This window comes from Artibeus jamaicensis, unplaced genomic scaffold (genome assembly GCF_021234435.1).
Source record: "Artibeus jamaicensis isolate MK-2021 breed Jamaican fruit bat unplaced genomic scaffold, CSHL_Jam_final contig_519, whole genome shotgun sequence".
NCBI lineage: Eukaryota > Metazoa > Chordata > Mammalia > Chiroptera > Phyllostomidae > Artibeus > Artibeus jamaicensis.
In genome coordinates this window covers 50,326,085-50,352,358 of record NW_026521871.1, presented here as the reverse complement: position 1 = coordinate 50,352,358, position 26,274 = coordinate 50,326,085, and the positions used below count along the sequence as shown (strand labels likewise).

Sequence of the window (26,274 nt, the reverse complement as noted above, 5' to 3'; positions counted from 1 at the left end):
TTTATTTGTGTCCGTTCCCTTCTTTTCTTGATGAGCCTACTTAAAGGCTTGTCTATTTTGTTTATTGTTTCAAAGAACCAACTCCTGGATTCATTGATCTTTAGAATTGTACTTTTAGTCTCTATGTCATTTAGTTCTGCTCTGATCTTAGTTATTTCCTTCCTTCTACTTGCTTTGGGCTGTTTTTGTTGTTGTTCCTCGAGTTCTTGCAGGCGTAGAGTAAGGTCATTTGTTTGAAATGTTTCTGTTTTTTTTAGGTAGGCCTGTGTTGCTATAAACTTCCCTCTCAGGACTGCCTTGGCTGTATCCCATAAGTTTTGGGTTGTTGTGAGATCATTTTCATTTGTTTCCAGAAACTTTTTGATTTCTTCCCTAATTTCATTCTTGACCCATTCATTGTTTAATAGCATACCGTTCAGTCTCCATGATTTTGGGTGTTTTGGGTTTTTTCCTTTGGGGTTGGTTTCCAGTTTCAGTCCCTTATGGTCAGAGAAAATGCTTGATATGATTTCAATATTCTTGAATTTGTTGAGGCTTGTTTTGTGCCCTATCATGTAGTCTATCTTTGAGAATGTTCCATGTGCATTTGAAAAGAATGTGTATTTAGCTTCTTTGGGGTGAAGAGCTCTGTATATATCAGTTAGGTCCATTTCATCAAGGGTGTTGTTTAATGCCGCAATGTCTTTGTTGATCATTTGTTTGGAAGATCTGTCCATTTTTGATAGTGGGGTGTTAAAATCCCCCACTATAATTGTGTTGCTGTCTATATCTTTCTTGAATTCCTCTAAGGTTTTCCTTATATATTTTGGTGCTCCTATGTTGGGTGCATATATATTTATGATGTTAATGTCTTCTTGGTAGATTCTTCCCTTGAGTATTATGAAGTGACCTTCTGGGTCACTCTTTATGGCTCTTTTTGAAATCTATTTTGTCTGATATGAGAATTGCTACCCCAGCTTTTTTTTCTTGTCCATTTGCTTGGAAAATTTGTTTCCATCCTTTCACTTTTAGTCTGTGATGGTCTTTTGTCCTGAGGTGGGTCTCTTGTAGGCAGCATATGTGTGGGTCATACTTTCTTATCCATGACGCTATTCTGTGTCTTTTGATTGGAGCATTTAATCCATTTACATTTAGGGTTATTATTGATAGGTACTTATTCATTGCCATTTTTGTACCTGTGTTCCTCTGTCTGTCTCTTTTCCTTCCTTTCCTTAAAGCAGACCTTTTAGTATTTCTTGTAGAGCTGGCTTGGTGGCAGCAAATTCTTTTAGACTTGTTTTATCTTGGAAACTCTTTATTTGGCCTTCTATCTTGATTGAGAGCCTTGCTGGGTAAAGTAGCCTTGGTTGTAGGCCTCTGTTTCTCATTACTTGGAATATTTCTTGCCAATCTCTTCTTGCTTGGAGTGTTTCCATTGAGAAGTCAGTGGCTAACCTTATTGGGACGCCCTTGTATGTTATTTCTTTTTTCTCCCTTGCTGCCTTTAAGATTCTCTCTTTGTCTTGGAATTTTGCCATTTTAATGATGATGTGTCTTGAAGTGGGCCTCTTTGGGTTCCTCTTGAATGGGACTCTGTGTGATTCCTAGATTTGTCTGACTTTTTCTTTTGTCAAATTAGGGAAATTTTCTCTCATTACTCTTTCAAATATGTTTTCTATCCCTTGTTCTTCTTCTTCTCCTTCTGGTATTCCTATTATTCGGATATTATTACGTTTCATATTGTCTTGCATTTCTCTTAATCTCTCTTCATTCTTTCTGAGCCTCTTTTCCCTTTCCTGTTCTTTCTGTGAGATGCTTTCTACTTTGTCCTCCAATTCACTAATCCGATCATCTGTTTCATCCACCCTATTTTTAATGCTTTCCACTGTGTTTTTTAATTCAGAAATTGTATTCTTCATTTCCTCTTGGCCCTTGCCAATAATTTCCATTTCCTTTTTCATGTTGATATAGTTCACAGTGAGATCATTGTAGCTTCCCTGTAGTTTCTGGTAGCTGATTGTGAGCTCTTTGAACTTCCTGATAACCAGTGCTTTGAATTCAGTATCTGATAGTTGACTTGCCTCTATTTCATCTAACATTCTTTCTGAGGATTCCTCCTTTCCTTTCATTTGGGGATTGTTTCTTTGTCTTCCCATTGTTTGTGAGACTCTTCTTGTTAGCCTCAGCTTCTTAGATTAATCTGTTTTGACACCCTGGGTTTATGGTATGAACTTTTGTGGTGGAATGCCTGTGAATTTCAATGGTGCAGCCTCTTTTGGTTATCCTGTTGTTCTCTGCTTCCACCTACTCAAATATGCAGCAACTTGTGGCTTCTCTCCTACAACAATGTGCAATTTGTCTCTCTGACTCTACTATTGGGAGGCCTCTTCTGTGGGTCCAGCTCTGGTCTTTTTATATTTTCAAGTTGATTGTGACTCTCGTGGGTAAAAGAAAGAAATGATAAGGAAAGAAATAAAAGGAAGAAAGAAAAAAATGGTAGGGGAATGGAAGAAAGAGCAATAAGTTTAGAAAGAGAAGAAAAAGAAATAAAACAGAAAATCCGGGAAAAGAGGACAGAAGTATGGAAAGATGAAACAGTAATAAAGTTTAAAAGAAATAACAGATTACTTTAAAAAAGCAAAAAGATAAAGAAAAGGAATGGAGAAGGAAGAAAGGTAAATAAAAAAAAGAAAGAATAAAAATAAAATAAAGTAAAAAAAAAAAAAAACAAAAAACGCACATAAATAATCTCTCAAAAACAATCTCAGAAAAGGAAATGTCACTTGTTGGCTTCAAACTAGCCGAACCGGTTTTTCTGGTTGCAGTTGGCTGAGGGTCGATTGTTGTGATTTTTTTTTTTTTTCAGCCAGCCCCTCTCAGGATCCAGACACTTGGCGCCTCTCCCCCAGCTCCCTACAATGGGAAACTAGGACTTTCTCGCAGCGCTCCCCTCCCAGGGGTTACTGCCATAGTCTGGTTTGCTGTGTTTGCAGGCACCTGCACCTGCCTAGTTGCCTGGTTCCCTCGGGATTGAGCACAGGCCTGCCCCCGTTCAGTTGGGAGGCCCCAGACCATCTGCCCAATCCTGGGTTTGCTGCCAAGCTGGGTGTGAAGCAGACCAGGCTGCCGTGTCTACTGGATTCAGACCCCCAGGCTGCACCTCTGAGTTCTCCTGGGCTGGCAACCACAGAGTCTTTGGTTGGGGCCCTTTGTCCTCCGCACCCTCTCTGTAAACTCTATCAAACAAGTCTCTCCTGGCCCCCCACCTTGCTTGGCCAGAAAGGGAGGGGGTTGAGGGTCTCAGCTCTTTTCCCAGGACCCCTCAGCGCCCCAGGCTTCCAGATAGTCTGAGGGGGATAGACTGGAAGCCGGGAGCCGATCTGAGGACTGGGCGCCGACCTAGAAACTCTGTGTGCTCGTCATGGCACGCTGCGTGGTGTGTATCCCTTCTGCTCCTGTGTTTGTCTGGGTCCCCTGGCCAATCTCTGGCAAACAAACAAACAAACAAACAAACAAAAAACCTAGGGATGTAGCAGCACCACGCCGGGTGCTGGACCCAGAACTGTGTGCAGGCTGAAATCTCCTCTGCTCCCCTCTGGTTGGGTCTCTTGGCCGGTCCGGGCCCAAAAATCCTAGGGAGGGAGCTTTCTGGGTGCTGAGCGTTGGCCTAGGCGCCCTCAGGCACTTGCCCAGACACACTGCGTGTGGAGCGACTAGTTCCCCAAATTGCACGCAGGCTGAAGTTTCTTCCGCACCTCTTTGCCTGCGCCACTCGGCATGCCCGGCAGAAAAATCCCAGGGAGGGAGCCGTCCGGGCGCTGAAGGCTGTCCCAGGAGCCGTTGGGCTCTCGCCACAGGGCGCTGGTTCCCCTACCCTGCACTGGCTGTTTCTCCCTGCTCCGTCCCAGAGACTACTGTACCGCTGCTGTCTCCCTACCGTCTGGTTCCTCCGTGACCGATGAGGTTTCTGGTCTCTTATTTTCATATATGCTTGGCAACTGCTGGCTTGCTGGCCTCACCTCCTCCGATCGGATAGGTTTCTGTCTCTTTTGTACTAGGAACTGGTATCTGCTCCGTCCTAGTCCACCGCCATCTTGAGATGATTTCTCTATAGTTTTGATTTGAACATTTCACCTGACATGCCATACGGTGTGCTTCGGTGTGATATTGTTACATAATAATTGCATGCTCATGATTTTGTAACACAAGACTTTGGAATAAAAGAAAGGCATTACTTGTGCCTGACCCTGTATTCTTTGCTATGTAGCTGTATTGTTCCCTGTTACATTTGTGGAGTTCATTCTCATTGTCTTAGGTACCTGTGGTTCATTGTCATGAACCGAATAGACCACACCAGTGGTGGTGGACAGTTGAGCTGCTATAAATAGTCCTTGCACCTAGGCGTTAGAAATGCCAGGTTACAGGGTATGCACACCCTGAAGTTCAACTTCAGAGAAATATCTAAACTGTACTCCAAAAAGGCATAAATTTAAAATCCTTCTAGTAATGAAAGAGAATTTTCAGTGCCTTGAATTCTCGTTAATACTTGGTTTTGGTATAAAGTCACACGTTAAATAAATACCTACCAAATTCCACTTTATTTTTAACACGAACAGGTGTTGAATTTGGTTATGTGAGAAGCCATCAGCATCCATTCATGTAATTGTTGCCTTCTGTGTTATATATAGTATTTCTCTCATTGCTTTCAAGATGTTCTCTTTAGTTTTGATTTTCTGCAGTTTGAGTATTATACACATAGTTGCCTCCTTTGTATGGGTCTTGGTTGAGGGTCAGTAAGATTCTTGAAAGTGTGAGGCGATGTCTCTTATCAATTTTGGAAAAATTTCAAGGATTATCCCACCAAACATTTCGTCAGTCTCATTCTATATTGTGTGTATATTATGTTGTGTGTGTATATTGTATGTGCTCTTACATTGTATGAAGAAATAGTGTAATGTTGACTTAAGGTGAATTTGGCAACTTACAGATTCTATTGTAATCAAAAGCATAACTAGAAAAAATTAAACTATGCTATAGCTGAACAGTCAGTGGAAGAGATAAAAGGGAATACAGAATTAGTACTCAACCCCAAGTAAATCAGGGTATGGATAGCAGGGTGGGACTGACTGTGGGAGCTGAGGAGGGGGGAGGGCAGGGCAGGGCAGAGCAACAGGGGAAAATTGGGATAATGTAATAGAACAACAAACAAACAAACATACCCTCCCGCCCCTGCCCCCAATAAGTCAGGATAGCGGGAATAAAGGAAGAAAGGTCAAATGGGACAAATACAAAGCGAACGGCAAGATGATGGACTTGAACCTCACCACATCCGTGACTGCGTTAGGTTTCAGTGCCCCACATACTCCGGTCAAAAGGCGAAGGTCATCATACTGCAGAAGTATGAGAAACTGAGCTGGAGTCAGTTCACATGAGACAAACTGTACATACCAGGGCAGGCTAAAACACACGGGAAAAGGTCTACCCTGGAAACCCTAACAAGAAGACAGTTTGGGTGGCTACATTAATAACGAAGTAGACCTTAAGGGAGTATTACCCGAGATGAACACATGATTTTATAATGAAAGTTTTGATTTATTAGGAAGTAAACTTGACCCTTGAACAACACAGGCTCGCGGTGCCACCCCTCCATGCCCTTGAAGATCCACGTATAATAACCGCTGGCTCCTCCGCAACTTTCCTGCTAATTAACAGCCTCCGTTGACCGGCAGCCTCGCCAGTCATGGAAACAGTTATCATATGTTAGCGTTTGTAATGTGTATTGTATACTGTATTTTACAGTAAAGTAAGCTAGAAAAAAGAAAATGTGATGAAGAAAGTCCTAGGGAAGACAAATGCATGGGTAGTATTTGCTGAAAACACCGCACAGTGGCCCCGCACAGTTCCAAACCCCGCGTTCAAGGGTCAGCTGGACGAACAGGCCCTAATTAGTCTGCCCCAACCAACAGCACTTTCAAGTAGGTGATGGAAAATGGGCGACGAAAAGGAAGAGTAGGCAACTCCACTATTGTCGCTGGGTGTTTTTTAAACAAGCAGGCAAACAGTCAGAACGTGTGAGATTTAAATGACGTGAATGAGATCAAATTATTTGTCACTCAGGGAACACAAGTTCCAGCCACTGTGCAACACGCCGTGTTACACGCACACCGAACACACTAGACCCACGTTCTCATCCACAAAACGTACCTTGATCACAAAGAACTGCAGTGAGTGGAAGTGGGGTAACTAAATAAAATAAATGAAAATTTAGGGTATATCCTCTGCAATGAAATTAAATTAGAAATTGGTAAGATAGGGATCTTATCAATTTGGAAGTCTAAAAAATTTCTTAAATGTTTAGTAAGCAAAATACTAAGTAATTCATGTGTCAATGAAGACCTCAGAGGATTTAGATAGTGTATTTTAAACTAAGTGGGAGTAAGGAAAAAACAATCCGTAGCTCGGAATGCTCGGACTTGGACAGCAGGGTCCGGAAACTCCAGCGTCAGAATTAACCTGGGAGGTTTGTGAAAATGCAGACTGTGAGGCCTCACCCCCTGAGTCTCCCCTTCAGTGGGTCCGGTGTGGTGCGTAGTCATTTGCATGTCTAATAAAGTTCCCGGGCGGTTTTTTAAATGCTGCTTGGGTCAGAGACTCTACCTCTGAGAACTGCTGTGTAAGAAATTAAGAGTGTTTAAGTTTCAGGTAAGAAACTTGAGAAAGGAGAGCGAATTCAGTGTAGTTAAAATAAAGGAAATAATAAAAACAAGAGCTGGAACCAATGCACTAGAAGAGTAATGGTAGGTAAAAACCGGTGACACCATAGTCCATTCTTAGATGACTTACAGTGATTACATCTCTACCCAGATTGAGGAAAAGGAAATAGGAAGAAAATAAAAACGACCACTTTCAAGACACAAAGGGAGATGTAAATCTAACATCCATTAAAAGGCGCTGAGGTGATGACTGGAATGACTTTGTGCACACTTACTTGCTATCTTACTGAAATGGAGAAGGTACCTCAAAGACACAACTTTCTGGAACTGATCAAAGAAGACAGAAATTTGGAGAATTTGTCTGTTAATGCATTATTAACGGCCCCCCCTGACCACCCGAAAAAAAACCCCAAAACCAACCACCACCCCCCAGCTCTGGGCTCAGATGATTTCACTGGTTAATCCCACCCCATCTGTACATATATGCATAGGTGATAGTGTCTGCATTAGTATATGTTTTGTTTATTCACGTTTGCATTCACTCAACATCAGGTTTACTTGGCTTCATGAGGTCCCGTGACCGTGACCGAGGTGGAAATGCCGCTCAGTTTGCAATGGGGAGTCGTGGACGGGAGAGATGAGACTGGATGGTACAGTGCAGCTCAGTTTGGGGAATTCACCGTCTCTGAGGGTCCTTAGAGGGCTTTGCATTCTTCTTCCGGAGCTTTGAGGACCGTCTGCCCACCCACCTACCTCCCTACCTGATCTTACCTGTCACTATTTAACTGTCCGTCTAAGTACCTGTGTAAATCTGGGAGTTGTTTTCATATTCAGGCTGAGTCTTTATCAGCGGTATGGTCCACAGTATTTTCTCCCAGTGGCGGTTTGTTGTTTTATCCTCTTCACAGTGTCCTCCAAAAGCAAAGTTCATGATTTTGATGAAGTCCGAGGTATCAACTTTTTCTTTTATGGATATGTTTTTGATGTCGTATCTTAAAAAAACAATCTATGTCCAAGGTCACAGAAAGTTTCTTCTTTGATTTCTTTTTCTAAAATTCTTGTAGTTTTAGACTTTATATTTGGGCCAACGATTCATTTTGAGTCAATTTCGCACAGGGTGTTAGGTATGGATCCGGGTTTATTTGTTTCTTTTCTTGCATTTAGTCGGTGAATATTTAATGAGCACTTTCTTCAAGCCAAGTAATGGGCCAGGCCCAAGAGGTGAGGAGCAAAACAGGTGCTGAGCAAAGTGGTGAGCAAAACAGGTGTTGTCTCTGTCCTCCTGAGCTCTGTGGCCAACAGAGGACAGTCAAAGAGCGGGGGGAGCAATGAAGGAGACCGAGAAGGCACAGTGGTCACGCGGGAAGAGTCGCTTCGGTGGGAAGGAGAGAGGATCCTGTGTTATGAAGGAGGAACTTTTTAAAAAACATCGTTTCTGAGAGTTAGGTTACGTTGAAAACAAGTTTCAGTTGGATTTGGCGAGCTGAGTGTTTTTAGTGACTCATGTGCTAGAGAAGCCAGAGGGGAGTGGGTGTGTAGAAAACCAGAGGTAAGCAGGTGAGTATATATCTAGATAAGGGTGTTTGGCCAGGAGCGGGAGGCCCATTTAAATGTTAATGAGAAAGATTTACTCCAGAGGGAGGCAGTGCAGACAGAGGCTGGATGGGCGCATGTAATGGGCAGAAGGGTAATTGGCTGGAACTGGCCTTAGATCAGAGGAGGGGCACTCCACCTGCTAGGCAGAGGGGGCGGGGAGTGGGATTTGGCGGTGGGAGGGGGAGGGATCTTGTATTGAGTGGCCTCTGGTGACGGAGTTCCTCAAGTTCACTGAGCGCCCAGGGCATTTGGGGTGGAGGAGAAGATGTGAGGCCGCCCTTGTAGAGAATGGGAAGCTGGTTCACTAGGGAAGAAACAGGGTTTCATAGGAACTGAGTTTGTGATTAAGAATTTAAGGTGAAAGGAACCACTTTGCCTCGTTGTGTGATGGTCTCCAGACGATGCTCCGGTTTCAGCCAAGGGAGGGGTGGAGTCTGCTGGAGGGAGAGCGTGGCTGTGTCCAGACCCCCCACTATATATACATTCAGACCTGCGGTTTTGAGTCTGCTCCCCAGAATCCATTCTGTGTGGGGAAGAAGGTGGTAGACTCACTGGCTTGGATGGTCTTGTTAACATAGGATTGCTGAAGGGCTTTGAGTAAGGGTCTTTTTTTTAAAAAAATTTTTATTTTTATTTTTTTATTGATTATGCCATTACATTTGCTCTATTCCCCCCCTCCCTTCCCCTCCACCCTGCATACCCCTCCCCCACCATTTCCCCCTTTAGTTCATGAACATGTGTCTCAAATTCTTTAGATTCTGTATTTCCCCTACTATTCTTACCCTCCCCCCCTATCTATTTTCTATCTACTGTCTATGCTACTTATTTTCTGTACCTTCTCCCCCCTTCCCCTCCTCCCACTCCCCTGTTGCTAACCCTCCATGAGATCTTCATTTCTATGGTTCTGCTCCTGATCTAGCTATCCTCTTAGTTTGCTTTTGTTTTAGGTGTGGTTCTTAATAACTGTGAGTTTGCTGTCCTTTCACTGTTCATCTTTTTTATCTTCTTTTTCTTAGGTAAGTCCCTTTAACATTTCATATAATAAGGGCTTGGTGCTGATGAACTCCTTGAATTTGGTCTTATCTGAGAAGCACTTTATCTGTGCTTCCATTCTAAATGAAAGTTTTGCTGGGTAGAGCAATCTTGGTTGTAGATCTTTGGTTTTCATGACTTGAAATACCTCCTTCCAGCCCCTTCTTGCCTGTAAGGTCTCTTTTGAGAAATCAGCTGACAGTCTGATGGGAACTCCTTTGTAGGTGACTGTCCCCTTAGCTCTTGCTGCTTCTAGGATTCTCTCCTTCATTTTAATCTTGGCTAATGTAATTATGATGTGCCTTGGTGTGTTCCTTCTTGAGTCCAACTTCTTTGGGACTCTCTGAGCTTCCTGGATTTCTCGGAAGTCTATTTCCTTTGCCATCTTGGGGAAATTCTCCTTTATTATTTGTTCAAATAATTTTTCAACTGGTGGTTGTGCCTTTCCCCCTTCTGGTACCCCTATAATTCGGATGTTGGAATGTTTAAAGATGTCCTGGAGGTTCCTAAGCTTCTCCTCATTTTTCTGAATTCTTATTTCTTCATTCCTTTCTGTTTGATCATTTTTTTCTTCCTTCTGGTCCTCTCCCTTGATTTGAGTCCCAATTTTCTTTCCATTACTATTGGTATCTTTTGTATCACCATTCATTTCAATTAATTTAGCTTCCATATGTTTCTCTAATTTGTGACTAAAATCAACCAGTTCTGTAAGGATCCTTATAACCAGTGTTTTGAACTGTGCATCTGAAAGACTGGCTATTTCTTCATCACTTAGGTCTATCGGTTCTGGGGCTCTGAGTTGTCCTAGAGCCATTTTTGGTCTATTCGTGCTGTTAAGTGAGCGGAGCGAAGCCTTAGTTGTTTACCAGGACCGGGCGACCCAGGTCGCTGGTTTGTGACGCTGTGTGTGGGGGCGGGGTCAGAGAGGGGAGCAATGGCGGTCCTCTCCGCTAGCCCAGCGCATCCAGTCACTCACACGCCTCGGGCTTGTTTATCCGATCCTAATTGTGCGAGCCTGCTGCACCGCGCGGGTTTCCCTTCTCACTGGTTTCTCCGCACGTAAATGCGCGCGACCGACCGACCCACCGCGCCTCTTCCCTGTGCGCTCCGGCAGCCAGCTCGCTGGCGATCAGCGCCCTCGGTTGCCTGCGTGCACCGCGCACCGCCCCGGGAACTTTTTCTTGCTAACCTGCTCCGCTGCTGGCCTCGCTCCTCGCTCCTCGTACCGGTCCAGCCGAGTATCTAGTTGTCCTTTGGACTCCGTATTGTCGATTTTCCGTGTGGCTTGGTTGTGACTGCTGGTGGGTTGCTCGGTCGCTCACTAGGTCCAATCCTGGGTTTGGAACCCGTGCGACTGGATTCGCGCGTCTGGATTCCGCGCCCGGGTCCGACTGAGCCCTCCTTTGTAGCTCCTCACCCGACGCCGGTTTCGCCACTTACTGGTCGGGCTGAAGAATTTGTTGTTAGCGGACTTCCGAAAAGTTCAGTTTTCCGTGTTCTGGTTGTGTTTTCTGATGCTAATATTTAGTTGTCCCTAAACTTGGTTGTGTGAGGAGGCACGGCACATCCACCTAAACCTCCATCTTGGCGGAAGTCCCTGAGTAAGGGTCTTGAGAAGACGTGAATGGAGCTCAGGGGGCATTTGAATTTGAGGGGTGTTGGAGATGCTGTCGCGGCTCCTGTGACTGGGTGAGTGGCTGAGCTGGAGGAGCAGGTCAGGGAACCTAGGGGTGGGGTTAAGGGACTGGGCGGTCCAGCTGCCGTCACGCCCTCCTCACAGACGCCCACTGGGCTGACTGGGAGGACAGGAGTACACGTGAAAAGGAAGGTGATGAGCAAGGAGCCAGTGTCCCCAGTGGGCAAGGAGAGGGAGTGGGGTCAGTTGTCAAGGGCACTGGAGGTGATAGGAGGAGGTAGGGTAAGGTGATTTGTGACACCCCATGTCACTGGGCCTTCAGTAAGACACCACTTGGGAGTGTTCGCAGGAGTGAGGACACCATCCTCATTGTGCTTCAGAATGCACCTCGAGTTAGAGTCGAGATCACATGTTGCCGGGCAGGACGACAGGAAGCACAGAGGCAGGTTTCCCACCCGAGTCTCAGAGGGAAGGCTGGCCCTCTCCTTTGCATAAGGCACTTTGAAATCGGTCCATCGTATCTGGACAGATAGCAAGAGCGTCGAGTGTGCTGGTGTGTGGGTCACAGCCAGGACAAAGCACGTGCCAGAGCGCAGCCCGCGGGAGGGACGCTCAGTAACCGGTCAGCCGCGTTCCTGTTAGCACTGTTCTGTCTCCTGGTTGGTGGCGGTTCGGCGTCGGGGGCTGGACAGTGCCGCCTTTCACGGCAGACGCTGTGACCATTTCTGGCCTGTTTGTAGCCCTGAGGCAAGACTGATATTTATAATCCTCCACCTTGTTAGTTTCTGTGACTTTGTCCTTGTATCTCCCTGCTCACCGACCTCTCTTTTGGCGCGTTCGTGGACAGCGTGAGAGAGACATTTGTTGAAAAACGGTGAAATAGGAGTTGACTAGCATTCTGGTCTTTGTGTAGAATGAAGTGAAACATGTTGGATCTGCTACATTAAGCCATAATGCTGAAGTGGATATATTTGGGGAATTGTCCTACTTGAATCACTTCTGCATACAAATTAAATGTCTCACACCAAAGAATTCTTAAAAGGCACGCTTCCTGATTTTTTAGAACGATAGAATTTCATTTAATTTCTTACCCGACAGCTTGTAGAACAATTTCTAGCTTCAGTGGTTTTTGTTTTGACTAATTTTTATGCTCCTTTTGCCTGAGCCGTGAACATACCTTTGTTATATTTTACAGCCGTAGTTGTGGGGCTTCTAGGTATGAATGTGATGTCAGGTAGTGATCCTTGGTGATCAAGCAACGCGTCACATTTAATTTTCTATCAGATGAAAGAAACACAGAAAGAGAATTGGTGATGGAAAGAATTGCAGGAAACACAACTCATCAGAGCTGACCCCTGAAGCAGAAACATGCCATTTCAAACGAGCTTCCTTTGTACTTCTGTCACTTGAGGGGTGCTGAAGAGACTCCTAGTAAGCGTATAGGCACGGGTGGATGATAGTGGTTGTGTGTGGCAAGCTCAGAGCCACAGTGCGGAGTTCTGTTCATCGTGCCGTAGCTCTTACGGGTTCCGACATCGAAAGGACTCAGTTTTAATGAAGCACAATGGTAACTCGGTTTGTTTAGAAAACATTTGTGTTGTGGGCACAATTGTGCTCTGTTCCTGAATAGAAATGTCGTTTAACCCATGTTTACACACACACACACACACACACACACACACACACAGTCTCTACCAGGAGGTGCTTGCATTGGATATGGGAGCAAGGACCTTCCAGCAGAGGGAGGAAGTCCCTGGCGTGCGCACCTGACTTGGTTTCCTCTGCCGGGAACAGCCTCTCCTTCCATCCATCTTCGCCAGGTTTAGTTTGGGGCTCTGGGAGGGAAGTAGAGACGAGACGGCGGGCGGGAAGAGGGGGGACTCTCCGTCCGGTCTGGCTGCTGAGAGACCTGGTGGCAAAAAGGCACCCGTTGGAACAGCATTATTGTTCTTGCCGTTGCGGGTGGGCCCCGGATGGAGGCGCTGCAGGCGCTGCAGGCCGCAGGGGCCGTCCTTTGTGCTGCGCCCCCACAGCCACCTCCACTCAGTTGCTGCTGGGGAGCGTCCTTGCCCGCCGGGGAGTCGGGAAGCGGATTCACAGTCTCGTTGTCTGACACCGAGGTGGCACGTGAGTCCACTGTCCCTGGCAGTTCAGCAGTTTCTTTTCTTTTTTTAAAAATTGAGCAACACCCCTCCCCCCAAAGAAACTGCAAAACTAATAGTTTGTGAAGGCTTAAAAAGCTGCTATTCAAAGTGAAGCCCTGTGACTCACTCAGGGGTCCAGGTTTGCCTCACGAGTGTCCAGTGCCCTTCCACTTGGAGGTGGGTATTGGTGGACGTTGTCGTTTCCAGCATCGCTGGCTTTCCCAAGCCTGTACGGGAAACACTGGAAAATGAGGCTTTTCAAAGGGGATTATATAAGCCACAGTCCCCTCACATTGGGGAAATTTAGTGATGGTCTGTGTACAAAGGGCTGATTAACTACAAAGGGTAGACCAGTTGGTTCTCCAGGGTTAGTGGTGGTGGAGCTGTTCTTGCCTCTTGGCCCAGAGAGGAGGGGGATGGGGTGGGTGTGGCTCCCGGAGCCCAGAAGGAGCTGCATCTGGGAGGTTGATTGAAAGGGGCAGTGGCATCGGCACAGTGCAGGAAGCTGATTTATACCTGGAACAGGCATGTGTTCCCGTGAGAACCACATGTCCCCTCCGTGATCAGAGAGTTAAAGGCCAATCAGCCTGCCACCGGGTGCCCGGCTGGGCCCCCCAGGAAACGGAGCTCCATCAAGGCCTATGTAGGCCTTTGTCCACAGCAGGTGGGGCACTCAGCAGTGGCGACAGCCAGGTCAGCCTCCTGGAGGGGACATCTGTCTCACTGAGCCCATGTGTTGCCCCTCTCCCTGCCTTCAGGCTGTGTTGCTTGTCCAGGGGCTCACTGAGCGAGCCCCAGGTACCCAGTGAAGGATGTGCACCCACTTCCCCCCCAGCCCCGGTTCTGCTCTTCCAGCTGACTGTTGCTACCCTCTGGAGGGCATCGATTCGGGCGGGTTATGAACGGCTTCCCATTCTGCTCCCATTTCAAGAGCTCTGTCTAGACCTCTCTCCCCAGCACTTTTTTAAGAGTACGGTTTTGTTCTTTCCATGTTTTTGACCCCCTGGTTAGCCTGTTAGCTACTGCCTTTGAGTTGGTGTAGATTCACCTCTTAGTCCATCTCTCCTTTTGTAGATGGATCTCGTGAAGTTCTGCGCACTTGGAAGGTTTCCTTTTACCTGTGTCTTTGTGGGCCACCGTTGAGTGGGGCTGCAGTGAGGGGGCCTTCCACTTTCTGCAGGTGCCGACGTGCCACACCGGTCCCTGTGTGAGCCAGGTCTGTGCTTCCTGAAGTCCCAAGCAAGCCCTGGGTGTGGCTTGAGGAGGGAGAGGCAGCCGGGCAGTGGGAGCAGATGCCACGGGGACTGAGCCACCTCCACAGGGAGTGAGCGCGTTTGCTTGGCTCGGAGTTGTACATTCCATTTCCATTTCAAGATAAAGTACCACTGTGTGTAACCAGTGTTGTGGTAACGTCCAACTCACGATGAGCAGTTCAGGTCCCATAGTAGTCCTGGGTCAAGAACTCGTCTCCTCCAGGGCCCAGCAATCAGCCAGGCTCTGCTTTCCAAGTGGGGAACAGCCGTTGGCAGAGGGCAGGCCAAAGCCTTGTTCCGAAGTCCTGGGGGTCTGTGCTGCCGCTGTGGCCACTGCACCCTTTGTATAGCATGCCTGTCTGCACAGACGGTTCCAGCAGCACCAGGTCTGCCTCCACCCCACGCCGCACCTGCACCCAGCACGCGCCATGAGGTCCCCTGGGGCAGGGGGGAGATCGACACAGGTGTGTGGACATCGCTTCTACTTCCAGCCAATTGCCCGAAGCTCATCACGCTGCCCCACCCAGCTGCAGGGGTGGCCTGTTTGTTTATTAATGTTCTTATAGTTTTCCTTTTTAATATTAGTAGTTCTTTACAGTTTTGAAATAACAGATGGGAAAGCCATACAAATGGCCCTGCAGGGAACCATTACTACTGGACACTTACGCAAGTGAGAGACATGAGAGACATGCCGCTAGGTCGTGACCATGCAGGTCATGTGACGTGCGTGTTTACAAGACCCTGTGCTCCCAAGCGGTTCCCGTGGTGCTGCCGGCAGTTCCCACAGCTTTGTCTCTTCGAGCATCCTCAGCCTTAGGTGTTTTTAATTCCCAGCAGCGCTTGCTGACACACAATGCCCGTGAGTTATAAAATGGAGAAATGGTGTAAATCCCTGTCGCTGACTTGGTGAAGCAGAAAGATGGGTACAGGTTTTGAATGTAGTATGAGATTGACTTAAAAAAACACCACCAAACCTTTTATTTTGAGATAATTTTAGATTCATGTGAGGTGGTAGGAAATAACGCAGAGAGATGCTGCGTATTCTTCATCCCGTTTCCCCCAAAGGTAACGTCCTGGAGGCCAATAGCGCAATATTCACGAGCACCACGTGGGCATCCAGACAGTGAAGGTGGTTTCGACACCCCAAGGGGTCCCGCTATCGCCCTTTCAAACCACGCCCACTTCCTTCTACCTGCTTCTTCCCTGTCCCCCCACCCGCTGGCAACCAGTAATCTCTTTTCCATTGCTATACTTTTGTCATTTTGAGAGTGTTGTGTAAATGGAATCATATAGTCTATAACTTTTTGAGAGTGTATTTCTTTGTAGATACATCCAAGCTAGTATATATCTTGGTAGTTGGTTCCTTTTTATTATATAATCATATTCCATACTATGGTGATGCCACAGTTTAACCATTTACCTGGGTCTTTGCTGGTTTTGACAGGTATGAATAAAGCTCCTATTCACCTTGATGTACTGTTGTTGTTGTTTTAATTTTTTTTGTTGGTGACAGTTCTCATTTTTCTGGGATAAATGCTCAGCAGTGCAGTGGAACGGGTCCTAAGATAACTGCACGGTCCGTGGAGTATTTCTTGTTTTTGTCTTTTTAAAGAAACTGACAAACTCCTTCCCCCTTGGCTGTATCATCGTCTGTCTCCACCAGTGGAGTGTGAGTGGTTGATTGTTTCTCCACCCTCAGCTGCAGGTGGTGGTGTTGCTGTTTCTGTTCCTGCCATTCCGACAGGCTGGTAGCCACGTCTCCTTGTGGTTTGACGCGCCTTCCCCTGGCTGGTAACGGTGTTCACTTGCTCATCCGCAGGCCCCCTGCCCTCTGGTGCAGCGTCTCTGTGCCTTTGGCATTGAGTCTGCTCTTCACCTTGGCCTAGATTCTGAACATGTGACCCTGTGTTTTGTCCCCTACTTTTATAGTTTAATGTTTTACGTGGAAGTTTGTGATCCATTTTGGGTAACTATTGGGTGTAGAGTGTCAGACGTAGGCCAAGGCTTTTGCTTTGTTTTTCCCCCGTGGGTGTGGGCGGCCGCCCCAGCAGCGCTTGTTGAAAAGACGGACTTGGCTCCATTGGCTCGCCCTCGCAGCTTTGCCGGAAACCAGTGGGCGGCGCTCGGGTGCAGCTGCCCCTGCGTTCACTGCTCATCAGTGTGCCCTCGCCCCCACCAGGCCTTGCCCTCTCGATTCCTGTAGGGCTATTATTCATCTTGGAGCCAGGTCGAATAGTTTCTGTCACTTGATTCTTCTTTTCCAACATTGTTCTGGCTTTTTAAATGCCTTTGCCTTCCCATATCCATTTTAGAGTAATCTCGACAGCAGCCACACAAAATTCTTCCTGGGGTTTTGATTGGGATTTTGTTCAACCGGACCTATCGCACTGGGGAAAATGGACGTTTTTGCTGTGTCATTTTGTATTTGCGTGTGAGGTGGTGACTCAGGAGACAGCGGCTCAGGGAAACACAGGTCTTAGAGAGGGGGCGTGGCAGGGCCACCTGGGAAACCAGCAAGGTGGTTGGGAGGCGGGAGCCCTGGGCGGGGCAGGGTGGGTGTGGTTTAGATTGTGGCCCTTACTGGGATTTTGTGGGTGGGGGAGAAGGCCGTGCCAGGCAGGCGAACCGCTGAGGATGGGCTGGTCTGAATGGTTTTGACAGGTTTTTGAGTTAGAGACACAGTCTTTAGTTGCATGGCAGCTGGCCCTGGGGTGAGTAAGGCAGAGGACTGTTTGGGCATAAGGGACAGATAGAGGGGGCGTGGCCCCGAATCCTTGCGTTAGCCTGTCAAAGCCATGCTCTTGGGTGGGCCCTTCACCCCCTGCGAGACTTGGCTCAGTTCAGGAATGGCTGCCTCTCCCAGCCAGGGCGCTCTTGTTAGGGACTTCAGAGTATAATATACAGGAAATAAAACACACGGCATTCATCTCTCCATTTATTCAGCTGATTTCTTTAAAAACACTGTGTGGTTTTAGCATACGGATCCCATACAGGTTTTCTTAGATTTACACCTGAGTCTTTAATTTTTTTCGTGATTGTAAATAATACTTTTATCAATTTCTATGTGTTCATTGGTAACATGTAGAAACACAATTGGTTTTGAATGTCAACAATGTGTCCTGTGATCTTGTCAGACTGACTTACTAGTTCTAGGAGTTTTTCTTCGATTCCTTGGGATTTTCTTTGAAGACAATAATGTCATCTGCAAATAATTATCTATTTTCTACTGGGTGAGATATGATGGTTTGTGTTGTTTTAGTTGTATCCTTTTGATGTCTGCGTATTTTCTGCCTAGTTGTTTTATCAGCGGTTGAGGGAAGGGTGTTGAAATTGACAACAACAATTGTGGATTTGTCTGTTACTTCATATATTTTTACAGCCCTGTTGTTTGGTGTGTACACATTTAGGATTGGTGTGTTTTCCTTGGTGGTTTGACCTTTTTATTATTATGTAATGACTCTGTTGGTATCTGGTGATTTTCTTTGCTCTGAGGTCTGCTTTCCTGGAAGTTAATAGAGCTGTTCCTGCTTTCCTCTGATTACTGCTTCCAGAATGTATTTTTTCCTATCTTTTACTTTTGGCCTGCTTCTAGCAGTATAGTTAATGTGAGTTTCTTGTAGACAGTACATACTTGGGTCATATTTTCATTTTGATTTTTCAGTATTGAATTTATTCTTTTTAATTTAACTCTAGGTGTTACAGTAGTTTCAGGTGTAAAATACAGTGATCTGACATTCGTATGACTTACCATGTGATCACACCAAGTCTGGTCGTCACCTTGTCACCATGCAGAGGTATTACAGTATTACTGACTATAGTCCCCTTCACCTTTTCCACCCATCACCTGCCCACTCCCCTCTGTCAGCCAGCAGGACGATACTACAAATTCAACTCTGTCTTTTAATTATAACATTTAGACCATTTGCATTTAATATAATGATTGATGTTTGTTCTTAAGTTTGCCATTTTGTTTGTTCTTGCTGCGTTTTTTTTGTTTCTGTTTTCTTTTTACTGCTTTTGTGTGAGGTAACGAACTATTGTAGAATTCTAGTTTGATTTTTAGTGTTTTACAGGAGATCTCTTTGTGTAGATTTCTGGTGGTTGCTGTAGGTGTCACATACATAACACACATATAGTACACCCGTGTGTAATTACACGTAACTCATCACAGTCCATCAGTGTCAGCATTTTACCAGCTTGAGTGAAGTATAGAAAACTTACCTCTCTTTTCAACACTTTAACTTCCCTCACTTTTATATAATTGTCTTAAGTATATCCTCTAAGTAAATTTAAAGCCAAATCAGACATTTTTACATTTGCTTCAACCATCAGGCATAACTTAAAAAATTCAATAGAAGTAGAGCCTATTGTACTTCTGTCTTTTTGCCTGTTACTTACCGCAGTCTTGTTTCTTTCCTGATATTCCAAGGTTTTTTCTTTTATCATTTGTTTCTTCTTTAGAATACTTTCTTCAGCCATTTTTTAGGGTGACAAATGGCTATTTTTGTAGGTAAGAAAAATGGTTGAACATTCTTAATTTCAGAGGGTTCAATGTGATACTAGAGAATGTTTAGTAGAGGTCAAAGGAAAAGGAAGACCGTGTATAGAAGTGACCTGCTGCAAGGGCCAAGGTGAGATGCATGATTCCTGTTTTCTTCTGAGCCGTTTCACGTAGAGGATTTACTGTAGAAGGCGGTGTGCGGGGAGACTTCAACATCGTGGCATATCCACAGAGGGGAATACTACTCAGCAATGAAAAAGAATCAGCAATTGGTACATGCTACAACCTGAGTGAACCTCAAATGCATTCTGTCACTCGAAAGGAGCCAGAAAAGAGAATTCATAGTATATGGTCCCGTTTACATAAACTCTGGAAGATGTGAACTAATGGCAGGTGGTAACATGGGTGGCTGACTGGGGAGGGGAGAAAGGGAGTGGGATAGGATTAATTACCGCAGGAACTCGAGGAAACGCTTGCTTGTGGTAATGGACGTGTAGATGCACACATACGCCACCTGTGTCGAGGTGCTCACTGCCCATAGACGCAGTTCATGGTGCGTCAGTTGTGGCTCAGTAAAGCTGTTTACCATCCACGGGCTCTTCCACTGCATGGCCGTTGTGCAGCGACCCCCATGGGACTCCCGCCCCTCCCTGCTCTTGTTGTCAAATTGCTCTCAAGTTTCAGAAGCGCTCTCTTTCAGTGTTCCTGCTGCTGTCTTTGCCGCTGGTGAGAAGTAGTCTTGTCCGTGCACTTGGAGCCACGTTATTTTATAGCGGGGCCTCCACACTGTCTCGCCCATGTTTATTTCCGTCTCAGAGCGGGGCCCTTGTCCATGTGTCCCTCTGAAACCATTCTCCCTGCTTCCTGGTCACAGGACCGTGTCATGAACCCGTGTCCTTGTGTGTGAACTCTGGTAATGAGTGTCTGTGGTTTTCTTAGCATGACTCCTAGGAAATGAATGACACTTGATAAATGCTGCCGAGTTTCAAAGTAGATTATATCGAAACCTTGGCGTAGTGTTTCTGCTCTCAGAGTGTTTTGAAGGACTCATTGGAACGTTTAATGCAGAGTTTAAGAGTTTTCCTAAGTGGGGTGTGCCGGACGTACACCCCACTGTGTGGGGTGCCAGGCATCTGGCCCGGCAACACCGGTGTTCAGGCCCTGGCCGTCGGGGTGGCCCGGGTGGGGAGCTGCTGGACCTCCCACCTGCGTCCCCAGTCTGTGGAGGGGGGGGAGCAGTCGCCTGACCGGGTCAGCGCCACAGTGAGAGTGCTCGGTCACTGATGAGCACTCTCTGGGTGTGAGTTTATTTTACTGGATATATTTGTACCTTCATAGGAGAGAGTAACTTTTTTTCTTTTGGGAATAAGGCTCATATTTCTAAAATAATTTGGAAACTAGTTTTTAAAAATGGAAGGTGAATTCTGTAGCATGTCTTGCCTTTTATACGTAAGTTAAAGAACTGAGAGATACATATGAAATAATGGACTTTTTTTCTCTTTTCAGGCAATTACCCTCCTGACTGAGTTAATTAGGGAAAACTTCAGGAACAGCAAATTAAAACAGTGCCTGTTACCCACCCTCGGGGAGCTGATCTACCTTGTGGCCACCCAGGTGAGACCGTCTGCTTCACTCCGTTGCTCCTTGACACGTTCTGACGTGTCCTGGCTAACAAGCCTGCGCACCCTGCGGACGTTGATGAGAGTTTTCTGACTGCCCCGTAGAGCCTGCCTCAGGAGCTTAGGAGTAAAATCACTCCTCAGTGATTCTCTCCGTCTGTCTGTCTGTCTGTCTGTCTGTCATCCTCTCTCTCTCCCAGTGCCTTCTTTACTCATGCAGGGGTGTCCCACCCTTTGGCATCTCAGGGCCACACTGGAAGAAGAGTTGTCTTGGGCTCCACATTAAATACCGTGTGACACGTAATCACACAAAAATCTCGTGTTTTCAGTACATTTACGATTTCATGCAGGGCTGCATCCGCAGCTATTCTGGGTCACATGTGGCCCGCTGTTTCCTGCTGTCTTCGAATCCTTAACACGGCCATAAGAACGTGTGACTTATTTCCTAAATTACAATATGGAAGGGCTATTGAATTCAATGAGGGAAAATGTAATGTTTCATTAATGTACTTTTAGAATATTATCGAGTAGATATTGGTACTGAGTTGTTCATTTCATTTAATACTCTTGGGAGTTTTAAGTAAGCACTGATAAGTCATAAGCTAATCAGGTAGTCTCATTGTATTTCTGATATTTTGGTGCTAGAACTTGCTTAAGTGTTAATATTACCTGCGAGTCCTTAGTACCTAAGTTAAATGGACTTTCTGTACAATCAACGTTTTAAGACAACGACCGTGATGGCTATAAAATGTCAATATTTAAAATCATTTAGCTCTGACATTGGCATCGATACAGCAGAGCCTCTCCCAGTGCTTCCTTCTCGTAAGTGTCCAGGCTGCTCCCAGCCCTTCGCATGTCAGGGTGAATTTTAAGACCAGCTCGTCCAGTTCTGCAAATCATTTAAAAAAAAATTGCATTGAATATGCGGCTTAATTTGGGAAGGACTGATGTCTTTATAATTTTTGAGCCTTCTAATGTATATTTGGATTACGTATCAGTCCATTAGGAAAGTATTGGTATATTTATGGTATTTTTGTCTTCCAGTGTACAAAAGAAATGACATTTTCCTACATTTATATTTTTAATAATATTTTCATTAAAGCTATGAGTCTGTTCTAATTTTTTCTGGTTCTATTTAAAGTAAAAATTTTCCCTCCAGCTTTACTGAGGCGTAACTAACTGGCCGCAGTAAACTGCACATGTTTAAAGATTAGAGCTCGATCAGTTTTGATCAACGTGCATCAAAAACCCGTTGCGAAAATCGAGATAATGACCCCGTCTGTCACCTCCAGAAGTTTCCCAGCGCCCTTTGTCGCGGCTTCCCCTCGTCCCGTTCCTGCCCCCAGGCAGCTGTGGGTTCACCTGCTGTCCTGGAGACAAGGCCCACTGTCAGAACCTGGCATGAGTGGAATCACACAGCCTCACGGTCCGATTGTTTCTAAAAATAGATCTAGAGGACCATTTTCCTTGGTTCTTGCTCTAATTGGATATAAGTGAGGTTATTTCAGTGAAGCCCGTGTCTGTGGCTGCGACATTTGACCACATCTTATGGTAGCAGACCTGAGAAGGGAGTCCTGTCCCTGAGTTCACGAAAATTGACTTTCTCATGAGCGGAGGGCTTCTGTGGGGTTGTCACTTTGAATACACGTACACCTTAAAATCTCAAGTCAGCGCGGCCCTGGTGAGACTGACCCGCAGTGATGCTGCGGGTGGTAGAGACCTCAGCCCTGTCCTACCGATGTGCTGGCGTCACCCCAGGTGGGCGTTGATCTTTGGAGGAAGCGCTGGGCTGGCCAGAGAGCCTGTTCCCTTTTTCTATGAAACAAAAGACACATTCTTCATCTGCACCAATAACTTTACTGATCTGGACATTTTGAGTATGTCGGCTCTCTCCTGCTATTGGCTCTCAGTGGGTAGAGGCCAGGGGTGCTGCTGAACATCTCCCAGTGCATGAGACGGCCCCACAGCAAAGGGTTATTTGGCCAATATGTCAATAGTACAAGAAACTTCAAAACCAATTCTGATATGTTCCATCAGTCACAGCACCTTCTCCACACCCTGCACAAATCTTTTGTTGTTGCAGTTGCGTTTTTAGCTTTCTTTAAATAATAAGCATAACACGCTGAAAATGTCGTGTATTTTCTGCCACCTTCAATATTAAAATACAAAAATTCACCAGTTTGTTAAATTGTTTTTTTATGCACGCTGATATGACAGCTGTCATAACACAATCTAACAAAATTGTTTTGAATGAAGTTAAAGACAACTAAGCGCTATGAGAGCCGTCGTACGGAAAAAATGTAATGGGCTTTTTGGCCACCTCAGTATAAAGCAATACAGATACAGTTTATGTATTTTTTTCTTTCTTTTGTCAGAAACACCTTCCACCTGAGTCCAGTTATTCTTGTCACTTTTTTTTTTGCCCAGCCTATGATCATCTGTCACCTGACCTGTTGTAAGAACTCCCGGACAGTCGCCTTACTTCACTCTTGTGTCCGTAGAAGTCTGTCGGCCAGACATGGGCCAGAGCGAGCCTGTCGGGGACACAGGAGAGGCCGCAGTGTTACTCCTCGCAGCCCTCCAGGGCTTCCCGACCTGCTCGGTGCCGTAAATCCCTCCAGTGGCCTTCCAGGCCCTTGCAGGCTGCCTCTCACTGCCCGTGTGACCCCCACCCCCACTCGCTCCGTCTCCCTCCCAGCTTCCAGCCACGCTGCCCTGCCCGCAGTCCTGGGCCCCCACGCCCTGCTCCTGCCCGCACTGCTTCCGCACTCGCTGCTCCCCCTGCTCGCTGCGTTTCCCCAGTTGTCTGCATTTTCTCTCTGTTCGAACGGATCCCTTCAGAGGGTCTTCTGGCTCCACGCACTGTGTGATGGAGCCCCCCGTCCACAGTCGTCCTCTGATGCCTCGCCTGCCGTGTTTATTTTATGGCACCCATCACTCTCTCGTCTTACCCGTTTGGTTTACTGCTGCTGCTTCTGAAATGTCTATCCCCACTAAGCACCATTAGAGCAGTAAATTTATCTGTCGTGTTCATATGTCTGTGTCTAGAAGAGTTCCCGGCACATAGTAGGAGCCTTTTTCCTGCTGCGTGAATGGCATCAGGGCCAGTGGGACCCAGGGGAAGTGAGCAAGGAGGCAGGGCCGGAGAGACTGGCAGACACGTGGTCGTGAGCAGCTCCTAGGCCACATTGGATGTCTTCGCCTTGATCATAAGAGCAAGGGGAAGTCATGGAGGCTTTGAGGAAGGGTCACGATGTCATCTGCTAAAATGCCAAGGAGATTACTCTGGTTCAAATGAGGACTATAGATTGGAGAATGCCTAAGGGAGGATGCTGAGCACCGAAGCGCGGCTAAGCGAAGTAGGACCAAAACTGGGAGAGAAGGGTGTTCCAGGAAAGAGAAACTCGGTGGGGCTGAGTGGACACACCCTATGGTCCGAGAAAAAGGATGAGGAAACGTGCACTGCATGGAGTGACCAGAAAGTTGCTAGGACCACGACCAGAGCTATTTTATATGCTTACGTGTTTTTGTTTTTTAACTGCAGCGAGGGAGACAATCGGACTGGACTGTGCAGAGGATTTAATGGGCAGTGAGGAAATGAAAGAAGTCGGTGTGGAGCCAGCCGGGTTGTGTGCAGGGGCGGGGCTGGGGTGCGGGGGACCGGGGGCTGTGAAGGGCCCATTTTCGGAAGTGGGAGATGGCGAGGCTGTTCTAGTGGAAAGGGAAAGGATGCAGTGGGCATAGGACATCGAAAATTTAGGCACAATACGGGCTAGTCTATAACCTAATGACCCTGGAGGAGGCGGGATGGGGATGAGACCCCGGGCCATGTTTAAACAGGAGCTTGTCCTGTTACCACTGGGTAGCAGCAGACAGGTACAGTGTAGGTAAGTTAGTTCCTGGGCAGCTACAGTGTAGGTAAGCTAGTTCCTGGACAGCTACAGTGTAGGTAAGTTAGTTCCTGGGCAGCTACAGTGTAGGTAAGTTAGTTCCTGGGCAGCTACAGTGTAGGTAAGTTAGTTCCTGGACAGCTACAGTGTAGGTAAGTTAGTTCCTGGACAGCTACAGTGTAAGTAAGTTAGTTCCTGGACAGCTACAGTGTAGGTAAGTTAGTTCCTGGACAGCTACAGTGTAGGTAAGTTAGTTCCTTTCTCAACGTCTTTGATCTCTGTGAAGAAGAAAAGAGGGAATTGGAGAGAGAGAATTAGGCCTGGAGAGTGATGTTGAAGGTCCCTGGGCTTGCTGATTCTGAGTCATTCTCCGACTCTCTGTGTTCTCGGGACCTCCCTGAGTGTAGGCCTGGAGGGAAGGAGCCCGGCTCCTTCCAAGGGTGAGCTTACCCAGGCAAGGGAGAGGGAACGCCCAGTGGAGAGTCTGATTGGGCTTCTGGCAGGAGCCTGTTAAATGGTAGGCCAGTGGAGGGCGGGGGTTTTGGGGAGAAGCAAAGGGGTGGGGTGGGGGCAGGAGGATCAGACTCCAGAGATGTCAAAGAAAGGTTGTGGGCTGACACTCTGAGTAAGTGAGCTGGAGGGGAGGAAAGTTGGAAGTTAAACTGGGTGCCGAGTTAGTGATTTTGGAGTTGGAGCAGCTTGCTGTGATGATGTCTAGATTCTGAACCTGCGTGGACCTCTGGGATGAGGGCCCAGTCTGAACGGGTCACAGTCCCCAACACTGGTGTGCAGTACATTTGGATCTGGGAGGTACCAGTTCTGACATTTGGACACTCTTAAATATTTGTTTGGCTTCAGAGAGATGGCATTTTTTCACCTTTCTGTCCGGCGCCTGATTCATTTTGCGATTCTGTTTGCTATGCTGCAGGCGTGTTCTTGTGGTTATTACCCTAACTTGGTTCTTCTGTGGGAGAATTGCCGCTGACATGATTAAAATAAGTGTACCTGCTGCTCTAAGGGCTTGTGCGTCTGTAGCACCTTGTTCCACAGGTGACATTCTGCCCTTCACTTGTGTTTATGGGTTTGCCTGAGCTACTACGGAAGCTGTGATTCTCTGCTTCCAAGTCGTTCTGTATCGTCATCTACAGTTATGAACAGAAGGGTCTTTCTGTCGACCAGGTCGTGTGGTCATTTCTCAGTTCTCTTCCTCTTGCTTCTGATGAGGGGACCGTATCAACATCGTTTGAGACATAATGAGAAATAGGAGGACTGTGTCCCGTGTAGGTGCCATGCAGGAGACCCCTAATCAGATCATAATTGTCAGGTGGTAAACAGCACTTGAAAGAGAGTACTAAGAAGAGGTAGACAGTTTGTGTATTTGAAACTGCCTTTCTCTCGAATGGGTTAATATCTTCTGTGCCGTTGGCCTCACAGCCTTTTCTTCCACTTCGTTTTAGGAAGAAAAAAAAAGGAGCCCCAGAGAATGCTGGGCTGTCCCCGTGGCGGCGTACACAGTGCTAATGAGGTGTCTTCGGGAAGGGGTAAGGCTCCTTTCTTGTCCCTGCAGAGTCGCCCGCTGGTGATTGCCCTGCAGGCACCGAGTGGGGATGGTAGCCCGCAGCGGTGCGGGCGCCTGTCAGCCAGGTATGGCTCCTGAATTTAAATAGTCCCGACAAGGGGCCCTCAGCAGTGGCCTGCTGCAGAGCAGGTGGAAAAAGGAACCTGCTTTCTCATTCACTTCTTTACATGTCTTGCTTTTTAAATGATAGCAAATATAAACAACATAAATGGCTTTTAATAGTGTACTCTTAATCCTGCCACCCTCCCCCACCCCTGCTGCCTTTGAGAGTTACAGTTTGGTGAGCAAGGTGGAAGCGGAGAATTTTCCGTGAGCCCCCAAATCAAAAGTTC

At 46.6% G+C, this 26,274-nt stretch overlaps 1 protein-coding gene across 7 annotated transcripts in view; it reads left to right on the top strand.

Moving 5' to 3' along the window:
• Window positions 1-26,274, top strand: part of ULK4 (unc-51 like kinase 4) — a 316,223-nt gene that overhangs the window by 41,142 nt on the left and 248,807 nt on the right. For all 7 annotated transcript variants that reach the window (XM_053669534.1, XM_037148358.2, XM_053669531.1 and 4 more), the window contains exons 18-19: window positions 20,361-20,468; window positions 25,821-25,904. In XM_053669534.1, the coding sequence (XP_053525509.1) occupies window positions 20,361-20,468; window positions 25,821-25,904 (192 nt within the window). The remainder of the gene's footprint in view (window positions 1-20,360; window positions 20,469-25,820; window positions 25,905-26,274) is intronic.